Below are 13134 nucleotides of genomic sequence, written 5' to 3'. Positions count from 1 at the left end.
GGTATGTGCAAGCAGAGAGAGAGCGGTTGAAAAAAATGCATTTAATTTAGGGGCGGGGAGGCTTGAAACAGGACAGCAGCGTGAATTGTGGTGGAACGGCATGTCAATGAGAGCCAACGCTTGTCCAGGTGTTGCAAGTGTAGTGTTGTAAATTGAAAATAATATGGGTGGCTATTTTGATGCGCCAATCTGCACCAGTGCTTTAGAGAGAAATCTCATTATGGCACCATCCTCTCTCATCCTATTTCCTTCCCTCCTTTCTTTCCCTCCTCAGGTGGGGTTTGACAGCATCGGAGGTCTGTCAGGCCACATCTCAGCTCTGAAGGAGATGGTCGTCTTCCCGCTTCTCTACCCCGAAGTATTTGACAACTTCAAGATTCAGCCTCCCAGGTGACATAAACACACATACAGATGACTCAGATGTTCACAGAGGTCAGATACATTCTACTACACAGCCCACTTACAGTTGCGTTGTGAACCTGTCCAAGGCTGTGAATAAATTCACATCACTAATTTAGGTAAAGCTGAAATGAAAAAAGAAAACATCAATAATCAATAAAACCATAGTGAATATTTATCTATTTAAATAAAAAATGTGAACATTATATGTTTATTAGATGAATATTGAAAATTAGTTGTATGCATTTGTTCTGTGGAGCATTTGTTAAGGTCCAAACCACTTCAAACCAGTGTGATATTAATATAATATATTGGACAGTCAAAGTCCTCGGTTGTGATTGGCTGAGTCGCACCTGTTGTAAAATACCTGATAAAAACAAGTCTCAAGGATGTTGCTGTTCCTATGTGCCATTGTTTTTGACATAAAAAAGATTCCCTGATTAAAATCTAAACATAAATTAAAAAATACAAGCTTTAAAACATTCAGAAATATTAATGAGACAGTACTGTAATATGTAATATGTGGCTTTCTGACAGTTTAACTTACAATCAGCTCTCAGCTTGTGTCGACTGTTTACGCAGCCTAGCCACATCAGTAAATGTATAGAGATTATCAAACTTTGTGTTTTTAAAAAGTTAACAGTAAACTGTTTCCTGTTGAAACAAAACAAAACATGCAAAAACATATCTATTGCAATAAGGCAGAGAGACAGACAGACAGACATCAGTGGACTTTTATCCTAAATTTAAGAATATTAATCGAAGATTTTCTTGTCTGTCTCTTCTCCAGAGGTTGTCTGTTTTATGGACCTCCTGGGACGGGGAAGACACTTGTTGCCAGGGCACTGGCCAACGAGTGTAGCCATGGCAACAGGAGGGTGGCCTTCTTCATGAGGAAGGGAGCCGACTGCCTCAGCAAATGGGTGGGCGAGTCCGAGCGGCAGCTGCGGCTGCTGTTTGAGCAGGTGACTGTCATGCAAACACACTGAAACACAACTGATGTGCTCATGTTGTCCCCTGCTGGTCAGTTGCAGACAACAGCCCGTCCTCTGTGTTTTCAGACATCTACTGGAACTCTGATGCTTTGTCATTATGGCTCTAGACTTCAGTACCTGAAAAGACTTCTCCCTCGAGTTTAAATAGTCTGTTTTTTAGTCTGTTTTTTTCCTAAAGGTGCAATTATGAACCATAATGTACCCCAGATATTCAATACTGTTAACCTGTTTTCTGAGTCACAATGTTACTGGACCCTGTAATTGATCAGTAACTGTAAAATAATACTTAAAACCCTATGTTACCTTCAGGCGTGTCAGATGCGTCCGTCCATCATCTTCTTTGACGAGATCGATGGCCTGGCTCCGGTCCGATCAAGCAGACAGGAACAGATACACAGGTCAGAACAAACCAACTCAACAAATTCCAGCAAACATGCAGAAGTACTTTTTAAATTTTGGTCTGTTAACTCCTCTCTTAAATGTTTGACAACCTGTGGTCTTTCCCCTGAATCAGCAGTTCTTTAGTTCCCAACAGCGAATGGTGAAACCGGACATTATAAAGCAGAGAGTTTGTTTTTTTGTCTTCTGCAGTTCCATTGTGTCGACCCTCCTGGCTCTAATGGATGGCTTGGACAGTCGAGGGGAAGTCGTGGTGATCGGTGCAACAAACCGGCTGGACTCCATTGACCCAGCACTGCGACGGCCTGGACGCTTTGACAGGGAGTTCCTCTTTGGACTGCCTGACAGAGAGGTGACATCTTTCTTTATTTGTATCACAATATCTAACTGTGCATTTTGTAATAATGTTTTTTTTTAAAGAAAAAGCTATGTACACATTACATAATTCAGTATTCTTGTCCACAATTTAATTCTTACACATTTGAAATGTAATTCTTAGAGCCTAATTCCGTTGTTGCACTTTATTTCCTGATTTCGGTTCCAGACTGTTGTTGAAATTGACATAGAGACTAAATACCAGCTGATAGTTTTATTTGGTTTGTGTTCCAGTCTCGTAAAGAGATTCTGAAAATTCACACCAGGCAATGGAAACCCTGTCCGTCTGAGGACTTCCTGGATGAGCTGGCTGAAAAATGTGTTGGTAAGAAAGACAGCTTCATCCCACCAAATGAGGAGATTTACTATAACCAATATTTAACACTGTAGATACATTAGATAAAACAAAAAAGAGCGATCATATCTTCTGTATACAAGTTTGAGAAGAGGGATGTTCTTTATAAATAGCCGGCAGATTATAAATCTGAAATTATTTTACTACCAGGTTGACAGAACAGAAATGAGACAAATGGCCTATTACTTTGCTAGTCAACTGACCTCCTGTTTCTCAGGTTACTGCGGCGCTGACATCAGGGCAGTGTGCACTGAGGCGGCGCTGTGCGCTTTGCGTCGTCGCTACCCGCAGATCTATGCCACTTCACAGAAACTCCTGCTGGACGTCTCCTCCATCGAAGTCAGCAGCTGCGACTTTGTGGCAGCCATGAGGAAGATGTCACCAGCCTCCCACCGCTCCATTGCTTCGCCCACCAAACCCTTGTCACCTGTGGTTCAGCCGCTGCTGGCTGCCACCCTGCATGACATCCTGGAGGCTCTGCAGAGGTTGTTCCCTCACGCTGAGCAGGGGATGAAGAGGAAAAGGGATCCAGGTGAGTGAGCTGAAAGCTGAAGGCGCTCCTGCTGCAGTCCTGATTAAGTATCATATCTTTAATATCTGTTTTCTGCTTGTCAGACCTGACCTCTGGCATCCTTGACGATGGCCTAATGTATGGAGGAGATGACGGCCCTGGCACATCCAGCATCTCCACACCCGCCACCTCCAAGAGCACAAACTTCCTGCACTTTGCCAGGTGTGTCTCATCAGCACCTCAAATGTCTTCATGAAATACACATTTTATAAATATTCTTGATAAAATTAGTAGTCAGTAGAATTAGGCTCATTTGAGGTAAAATAATTTAGAATTTTGAAGCTTTGAATCTGAATTAAAACATTTCTTTACAACAGAGCTCTTGTTGAAGAGTTCCTGGAGTTTATCTCATTTCTGGCAGCAGATAGTACTTCTCTCGCATCTTTGATACTTGATTCATTTGCAATCCCTTTTTTCTTTACTGACTCTACCTCTCCCTTTCTTTCTCTTATTTTTCCTGAACCATATTTGTTAAAATGTCGTCCCTCTTTTGCCTTTCCCTTTATTTTGCGTCTCACTCCTTTCGTTCCATCCTGCAGGAGTGCAGTCAAACACCCAACGTCCCACCGTCCCAGAATGCTTCTTGCGGGTCGTCCTGGTGCCGGTCAAACCTCTCACCTGGCTCCTGCGCTTCTGCACGCTCTGGAGCGCTTCACCGTCCACAGCCTGGACTCTGCTGTGCTGTTTGGAGTCAGCAGCACCTCCCCGGAGGAAGCCTGTGCCCAGGTGACTCCTCAGCAGACACTACACTGAGTATGCTGACTGACAATGAGCCGCTGTAACCAGACAGGAGGTTTTATTAGTCCTAAACAAGAGAAAAACCAATTCACCCAGTAGAAAGAGTTCACAATACATATGGGGACATGTGTCTTGTCCTGTGTTCTTGTCTTACTTTGGTGATAAGTTGAGCAAGCTGAGTTGAATGTCCAAGCACTCCTGCACTCATTTCACAGCCACAGATCAGCCAAATCATTAAAACTACTGGCGAGTGAAGTGAGTAACTTTGATCATTTCGTTACATTGCAATGTTTTACTGAGAAACCTTTGGTCATGGCATTCATGAGGATGGTACTTGATGGGCTCCGCCCACCCAAACACTGTTGCAGACTAAGTAACCCCCGCTCATGGCAACAACACTTACGATGGCCCACCCCGTACCCCACCTCACAACCCACAGGATTCAAAGGATCCTCCGCCAATGCCCTGGTGCTAGATACCCCAGGACACCTCCCAAGGTCCTGCATCTGTGCCTCAGCAGGTCAGAACCAGTTCGATATGAGGAGGCCCCACTGTGGATTAGGGGTACCTTTGGGGTACCAGCACATCCCACAGATGCCCAATCAGACTGGGATCTAGGGAATTTGGAGGCCAGGTTGATGTCTTGAGCACTTTGTCGCATTCCCCGGGCCATTCCTGAACAGTTTTTTGTGGTGTGACATGATGCGTTGTCCTGTTGAGGGGCCACTGCCATCGCTAAGTGTTGTTGCCATGAGGGGGGTTTACTTGGTCTGCAACAGTGTTTGGGTGGGTGAAGCCCATCAAGTGGCATCCTCATGAATGCCATGACCAAAGTCTTCTCAGCAGAACATTGCATTGTAATGAAATGATCAAAGTTACTCACTTCAGTTGCCAGTGGTTTTAAAATTTTGGCTGATAGGTGTATAAAATTAGGTTAAAGGTGGGGCTGAACATCTCCCTAGATCCTTCAGTGACATCTGGTGGTGATGACAGGCAACTGCATAAGATTTATGATTATGCTTTGTTATGATTAGTTTCTGTCTGCAGGTCCTCAAAGTCTTATAATTTCTTAAATTAGAAAATTCTGGGGCGTCGGTGGCTTAGTGGGTAGAGCAGGCGCCCCATGTACAAGGCTGTTGCCACAGCGGCCCGGGTTCGACTCCAGCCTGTGGCCCTTTGCTGCATGTCATTCCCTCTCTCTCTCCCCTTCACACTTACCTGTCCTATCAATTAAAGGCAAAAACACCCCCCCAAAAAATATCTTTAAAAAAATATTAAGCCTTAAAAGTAATTGAATAGTCTTAATTCATTAATTTGTGAGGTCCTAATTCCCACAAACACTTTATCTAATTTCATTTATCAATCTTTTAAGTTCTTTTTGTCAAAATGAGTCAAGCACTTTGGCGTGAAAGTCTATATTTCTGATTTTACGAATCTTTAAACCTACCACTGAACCTAAATCTTTACTTTATACTTGTACTAACTTGTTGGCAAAATTTAACTCACCATGATATCCATATTGCTACATAAAACCTTCCTCTGCATGGGACTGCATCTATATACAGTTTACCATTATACTTATCTGCAGTGCTTGAATGAGAAAAAAATAACATTTTATCCAAGAATCATTCTTAAATTTGGTTAAAAATGATCTTAAAAAGGTCTTATTAGCCGTAAAAGTGTCTGATACCTTTGTAAATCCTGGTTTTTATGTTTTTCACTTTGAATTACAGAAAACCAACAGAACAAAACATAAAAAGGTATTTTAGAGGAAGTAAACAACATAAAGTTCTGTGCCTTCTCAGGTGTTCTGCGAGGCCAGGCGAACGTCTCCCAGCGTCCTCTACATGCCACACATCCAGCAGTGGTGGGAGACTGCGGGGTCCTCTTTAAGAGCCTCCTTCCTCAGCCTGCTGGACAGCATCCCCTCCCTCTCCCCCATCCTTCTCCTAGCCACCTGCAGTGTCCCCCATCAGCAGCTGGACCCAGAGGTGAGCAGCTAGTCTGAAATAATACAGAATGTTTTCCATTCTCCTCTCACATTTATGGCATCAGATGGAAGCTGCTTTTTCAGCCTTTTTGAGGTGACTTGTGTCTATCTTCAGATTCACTCTCTGTTTCGGGAGGAGTATGGAGAGGTTTACACCATCAGTGTCCCCACCCTGCAGGAAAGGACCGACTTCTTCCAGGACCTCATTCTGAACCAGGCGGCTGAGGCTCCACCCTCAAAGAACAGAGCATGTCTGTGACTCCAACTTGTTTGGGTGCTTTTACCAGAGTATTAGAGGATTTAACCATCACATTGATTTTACAGTAAAGCATTGATATTTTTTAATGATATTTTTGACCTCTTCCACTTCTCAGTGACTCAGGCCACAGAGATCCTCCCGCTGGCTCCCCCGCCTCCCCCCCGCCAGCTGCCTGAGGAGGAACTCCTCCGCCTGGAGGAGGAGGAGGAGGACGTGCTGCGGGAGCTCCGCCACTTCCTGCGTAACATCACTGAGCGTCTGATTTTAGACCGACGCTTCAAGACCTTCACCAAACCAGTCGACATAGTGGAGGTGAGTGGATTTTATTTAGTCAACCTAATGAGAAAAGCAGAGCAGTGAATATAAAAAAGTATAAAATGTGCATGCCTGCCAACTTCTTAATTGCATTTAATACATTTAGATGAGCTCAGAACAATCCTGCCCCTCAAAATGTATTATTATAATTATTATTATTAATATCCATATATTTCCCAGTTCTAATCAAACCACAATACCAAAAAACAATTTACTCTAGTCAAACAAAGCCAATTAAAATATTTCAGCAAAAATAAATTTTGCAAAAATGAGAATTGAGAAGCACTGAGCATATGACTGGATAACGGGGACCTGGATTACACTGTATGAGTTGTGTGAGAGTTTGTAAAGAGATATTTTGGTGTGGTTTTTCTATTGTTAAACATTAATTCTGATTACTCCAATTCATGAAGACTGTTCCCCTTTTTGGATTATGTGTTCGCTGGGGAGATGTGATAGTTAAAGTTTTTTTCAAGACTTCAGTGTAACACGCGGTGATTAACTATTATATAAATGGTCAATTTGCATCCATAAATAAGGCTATATTGACTCTAATGCACACAGGAAATAGAGCAGAATAATGACCAATACCAACGGTACAGTATGTAAGTTTAACTCTAGATTCATGAGCAGCATCACACTGTCAGCAGAAACTTTTGCCATGTTGATGAAATATTCAGGCAGACTTCTGGAGGAAAGTTGAGTACCTTCAGCATGATTGTACACTTCCACCTTTGATTTTTAACAACAGTCAGTCCTCATATCACCTCTCCCTCTCCCTCTCCCTCCATCCCATTCTCTTTCTGTCCTTCCTTCTGACCTTTCCTTCTTTCCTTTCTTCCTTCCCTCTGCCTACGTCTCCTCTCCACATCTCCATCCAGGTCCCAGACTACATGCTGGTGGTCGATGTGCCCATGGACCTCTCAACACTGCTGACAAACATCGACCAGGAGAAGTACGTCACTATCGGCCAGTTCATGGCAGATGCAGACCTCATCTGGCAGAATGCCCTCGCATACAACCCTGACAATGACCCCATGGGTGAGCAATGAGCATCCATACTTTTTCCAAAGGGCCCAAAATAATTTTCAGTTAATACAGGAGGCATGTGTACGGGAGCGATTTAGCCACCATGACAGTAATCAGCATGGCAAGTATTTTTCAAAACTTTATTCAAAATGACCGAATATTACCTGTGATTTTTTTAGAAATGTGTATGACTTCTCTTTACCCTTCCACTGAAGAGTTCATCTTGATTTTTTTATTCTCCACATCTTCACTGTCTCACCCTGAATAGGTAATTCCAGGTGAAAGCTCTGATGCTGCATTGATTTCATTCATCACATCCACTCATTTCATAAAGCAGAACTGCTGACAGTCAGACATTTTCACTCTAGTCATTGTGTCCAGTTCACTGTGAAATCAGCAGGTTTTATTTTCTGGAAAAAAAAAATATATATAATCAGAAAATCTCTCTTTGAGCCTCCCTCACTGTGTCAGGTGAGAGAAGTGGGTCTTACAGCTAAAATAACCTGGACTGGAACATGCTCCCTGTGGTGAATAAATAAGCAGTCGTATCTTAAAGCTGAATTAAATGATTGATTTGTCAATTAGTTGATCAAAAGAAAATGAATCCTCTACAGTTTTGATAGTCAATTAATCATTTGGGTCGATTATATTGCAAGAATTCCAAATATTCCCCAATTCTACCCTCTTAAATGTGAGAATTTGCTGCTTTTTTTTTTTTTTTTTTTTTTTTTTGGTTTTGTATTGCGTATTGTCAAATTGTAAATTGAATATTTTTGAGTTCGGGACTGTTGGTCCAACAAATGAAGACATTTGAAGACGTCATGTTAGGCTTTGAAAAATTGTGACAGGAATTTTTGACTGTTTTGTGATGTTCAGTGTACTAAAAGATTCATCAACTAATCAAAAAAATTCTAATATCATAGATTAAACAAAAATTAAAATATTCACTGGTTGCATTACTACAGTATATAATAAACACAAATCAGTAGTTAAAAAAATAATTCCTCATTATGACAATAAAGCTACAACAATTAATCAATTAGTGGTCAACAAATTAATTAAAAATTAATCACGGTCTAATCTGACAATCGATTAATTGGCTTGAGTAATTTCTTAACCAAAAAAAGTCAAAATTATGTGATGCTAGCTTTATACATGTGAATATTTTCTGGTTCCTTCCTCCTTAATGTAAACTGAAAACATTTGAGAACGTTGTCATGGCCTTTGGGAAACACTGATTGAATTTTTTTTCACAACTTTCTGACATTTATAGACAAAGAACTAATTCATTTAGAGAGCTTTTTTTATGTTTTGGTATTGTTTCATACACTTTACTATAAAATACTGTATATGAGGGTATAGGAATTAATATCTTCAATAGTATACAAGACAAATTGTTTCTTTTAACTAGTAAAAAATATATTACTATCTATGTGTAACTGTGTGTAACTGTGTGTGTGTGTGTGTGTGTGTGTGTGTGTGTGTGTCAGACCGCCGCATCCGTCACTGTGCGTTCACGCTGAGGGACATGCTGCATGCCATCATCAGAGACGAGCTGAACGAGGACTTTGTGAGAGCCTGTGAGGAGATCAAAGAGTCGCGCATCAGGAGAGGTGAAACTTCCTGAAACTGCTTCTTCTTCACTTCTGTCTTTTTTCTTCTGTTTGTTTGTTTGTTTCTTAGCTGCAGCTAATCTCACTTTGAGATTAAAACCTCTTTTGCAAGTGAGACCCAGCCAACCCAACACAGGGTGACATAGCAACATAAAAACAAACAGGACAACAGCACGAAATCACGACAGTGACAGTAGGTGGTATCCAGTCTTTGGCCATCCTGCAGTCAGTCCCACAGAGCCAGACAACTGCCAGCTGTGATAGAAGGCATACATCCATGTGGTGACTATGCAATTTTAAGCTAATATGTGGTTGTGCATACTTAAATGTCAGTCAGAATATGGTCTAATAAATCTCCAACTCAGCCAGATTTACTTTGATGCACCAGCAGTCCACGCTGACTCAAAGTTGTGTACATGATGTGAGAACTGACTTGAGATGCAATCCTAACCTGTGCTCATGGCCATACTGATAAATGCAGAGCTTTGCTGGAAATGACCACACGCCAAGTTTTCTGTCGTATGTTTGTTTCTTTGACGAGAGCCAAGATGTTTGATACAGATGTGTCTGAAATTCACTGAGGGAAAAGTTAAGACCCCAGTGAGCTCCTACTCATACCAACCTCTTTACTACAAACTAAGACTTTCATTTTTTACTTTCAGCTTCCTGTGGGACTGAGGCCTACCTAGAGGAGGCTAATGGCGTCTTCACCACAAACAGCCCTCGACGTAAGTGCATTATAAAGGAGGAAGTGTGTTTGTCTACTTCAAAGGAAAATGGAATAAGCTCTGTTTTTTTTAGTGATGTGTAAAGGTGAGAAAGTACAGCACTGGGGCAACTTATTTCCTCCCATTCAAGCATCAACATGTAGTAATGAAGCATGGATGATTATGTTATTGAAAATAATCAAAAACCTTAGCAAGGAGTGTCCTTGGTAGTTTTCTCTACAAATATGGAGCCCCAAAATGCAGTTTAATTTCATTACATGTAGGATTTATTTTTGAAAGAAAAGTACTTTATTCTTTAGACTCAGTGTCAGTAAAGTTTATTATTTCTGGCCAAGAAAAGGTTAGAAAAATTTGAATGAATATTTACAAAGATTGAACATTTTACCTCACCAGTATTAAATTTTTGGCCAAGTGGAAGAAAGCCAAGAGCTTTCAGACTGTCTGAATGTAGAAAAATGACAATAGAAAAGTTTGATAGAATGTTAGACTTTTCAGGACCTCTTTAAATGATTGCCTAAATTTCTGACTTGAGGATTTTCTTTTTAAATCTTGTGTTAGGACGGCAGGGTGGCTTTATCAAATGTCTCATTTTTTGAATAATTTTGAATTTAAAATATTGTATATATTGTTAGCATTGATAGCTGCTGCGTTGCAATAAAAAGTTCAGTTTTCATCTAACAAAAGGAAAAGTGAAGGTGAAGTAAAGCTCCAAGGACATGAAGCTGCAGAGTCTTTGTTAAAACATCAAAGCCTCAGAGTGAAATAGCCGAGGAGGAGAGAGGAAGCGGCAGCTTCAGCAGAGGGAGAGTGCAGATGAAAAGTCAAGAGAAGAAGATGGGGAGATCAAGTGGAGAGAAGAGGAGGTTTGATTATTCTCAGCGTCCTCTGGCCTTAACTACCTGCTCTTTCTAATGACCCTCTCTCTCGGCCCTCCCCTCCCCTCCACTCACTTCTCTTTGCAGCTTGCAAGAAAAAACGTTATAAACGGCCAAAAAAATCAAAGTGGAGCACCGGTGTCATTAAGAAAACCAAGAAAAAGAAGCCAACGAGCCCTGCCTCGTCCTCCTCTTCCTACACATCCAGCAGGGACAGCTCTGAGTCCGGCCTAGAGGAGAACATGAGAATGGTGAATAGCTCATCGACCTCGTCAGAGAGCAGTGACAGGGAGCACCTGACAGTCACCTTGAATGGGTTTCACCACAACATAAACAGTGTCTCGGATATCCAAAATAGAATGAACGGGTACCACCATCCTGAGCCTGCAGACATCGTCCCCACAAGGAGGCTGAGGCTTCAAACCCGGACCTCAAAGATTCTCCCGAACCTGAAAACGAAGGTGAACGGGGTTCGTTTGAGCAAAATAGGTCTGTATATGTCAGAAAGCGCCATGGCAGTGTGTGAGGGCCTTACTCTACTAACTGGTCTTTGCCAGACTGCGGCCAAGCTTCGCTGCTGCACCTTCACATCACTGCAGATGGAGAGTGTGTAAAAGGGAGTGAAAGTAAGACGACTGCCTCTGCTTCTGCTGTTGCTCAACAAGCTTCAACAAGCCAAAGCGTCAGACTCTGCAAAAGTCTGGGCATCGAGCCAGCAGCTTCACTGGTATCTAAGGAAATATACAGTTCAGCTGATTCATGAGGAGAGTGAAAGAGTGTTTGGATTAGTCCAAATACACTTTAATGTAGGGCTTAAGCTCTCTTTAACAGTCCAGTGTGGATTTAGGATTTAGGGGGATATATTGGCAGAAATGGAATATAATATAATATGTGTGTTTTCTTTAGTTTATAATCACCTGGAATTCATAGTCGTTGCATTTTTGTTACCTTAGAATGAGCCATTTATATCTATATAGGGAGAAGGTTCTTGTCTACAGAGATGTTTTTACAGTAGCCCAGAACAGACAAATCACACAGTGGCTCTAGATAGGAACATTTGTGTTTTTGTATGGGCTACTGTAGTTTGCTGCCTTTCTGCGATGAAAGCATAAGAAAAACACAGATTTTTGTTGAACATGAAACTGCTTTATTCAGTCTTTTTGCCAGTTTTAATTGCCTGGTCTGTTTGAGAGGAAGAGACCTCTGCGGAAAATTTGGTGTCCAGTAAAAAGTTCCCAAACAAAGAACACTGACGGAATTCTTGCCGAGAGAAGTTTCAGCTGGTTGCATTCTGAAATCCTCACCGCTCGATGCCACTAAATCCAACTAAATCTTACAAATTTGACCTTTAACCTGGTAGCACCAGTAGTACACTCACTTACAGGATGATGTACATTAGGAGACAGGGTGAGCAGAGTGGTCGACCCACAGGTTCTCAAACCTTTTGAAACCAAAAATGTTCATAAATCAAATTTCACGTTAACTTTTAAGATTATTAGGAAAACTAGTGACAAGATGCGATGAATTTTTATTAAAAGAACAAAAACGGCATTTTACTTTCAAAGGCTTTTTTGCTTATTTGAGTTTCTGCTAGTACATGGCAGAGTTGGTTTTCTCCCAACCTCGGCTTTCTCCCACAGTCCAAAGACATGCAGATCAGGTTAATAGGTGACTTGAAATTGGCCATAGGTGTGAATGTGAGCGTGGACGATTGTCTGTCTCTATGTGCCCTCTAATAGTTCAGGGTGTACCCCTGCCTCTCGCCCAATGGGATAGGCTCCAGACCCCCTGTAGCCCTTAACAAGGCAAGCAGTTACAGATAACAAATGAATGAATGTTTACATACTTGTAAGGTTCTGTATGTGACATTCAGATCATTAATATAGCAGCAAACCATTGTTTACTATGTAAAGATATAGTGGAGTAATGGCGTCCTGAGCAGAGAATGAAGTCATACTGCTCTGTGTGTGTTTGTTGTAATCCGTGTTTATCTGTGATTTTCTGTGTTAAGCCAGCCTAGCTAAGAAGAGTGCATGTGTGTGTCCCACTGGTGACGCAGAAGCATAGCTCTCACCCTCCGGTCTCCTCCATTTGAACTATCGGCACTATTACAGTGTTGGCACCACTTGCTGCTAGCTGCTAGTTCAGCCACGTCCACGTAGAGTACAGTGTGACAACTCATACGCCCTGAATTTCGCATGGAACCCTTTTAATGTTCATAAAACGCTTTATTTTTCCTCATACTGTCTGTCCTGGAACACCTGTATTTACCCTTTGTCTGAAACACTCTGTATAGCCTCCCCTCTGAAAAAGCCCAGTCTGCTCTGACTGGTCAGCGTGTCTGGGTCTACCGCACAGACACTGCTTGGTGTCTGTGCACTGTCGTTACACCTGGGGAGTAACTGTAAGAGTGTACTATGAAAAATTACCAATAGAGTCTTCTGAATACAATTGGACATTCATTCATTCATTCATCTTCTAACCGCTTCATCC

The 13134-nt window shown here is 41.7% G+C and overlaps 1 protein-coding gene across 3 annotated transcripts in view; it reads left to right on the top strand.

The window, feature by feature from the left end:
- The window catches only part of LOC125904189 (ATPase family AAA domain-containing protein 2-like), a 35835-nt gene that overhangs the window by 19283 nt on the left and 3418 nt on the right, over positions 1-13134 (top strand). Inside the window, exons 11-25 of one of the 3 annotated variants that reach the window (XR_007451397.1) lie at positions 275-390; positions 1190-1364; positions 1704-1792; positions 1986-2145; positions 2403-2493; positions 2741-3055; positions 3139-3256; positions 3634-3820; positions 5638-5823; positions 5938-6073; positions 6197-6393; positions 7278-7437; positions 8916-9038; positions 9701-9766; positions 10729-11102. Coding sequence is in view for 2 of the 3 variants with exons in the window: in XM_049601438.1 (XP_049457395.1) it covers positions 275-390; positions 1190-1364; positions 1704-1792; positions 1986-2145; positions 2403-2493; positions 2741-3055; positions 3139-3256; positions 3634-3820; positions 5638-5823; positions 5938-6073; positions 6197-6393; positions 7278-7437; positions 8916-9038; positions 9701-9766; positions 10729-11130 (2521 nt within the window). In the remaining variant the exon portion in view is untranslated. Of the gene's footprint in view, positions 1-274; positions 391-1189; positions 1365-1703; positions 1793-1985; positions 2146-2402; positions 2494-2740; positions 3056-3138; positions 3257-3633; positions 3821-5637; positions 5824-5937; positions 6074-6196; positions 6394-7277; positions 7438-8915; positions 9039-9700; positions 9767-10728; positions 11131-13134 lie in introns of all 3 variants that reach the window. The other 2 variants (XM_049601438.1, XM_049601439.1) reach the window with 2 other exon arrangements.

Source organism: Epinephelus fuscoguttatus, linkage group LG17 (assembly GCF_011397635.1).
Source record: "Epinephelus fuscoguttatus linkage group LG17, E.fuscoguttatus.final_Chr_v1".
Taxonomy (NCBI): Eukaryota; Metazoa; Chordata; class Actinopteri; order Perciformes; family Serranidae; genus Epinephelus; species Epinephelus fuscoguttatus.
This window is presented reverse-complemented; position numbering and strand designations above follow the sequence as displayed.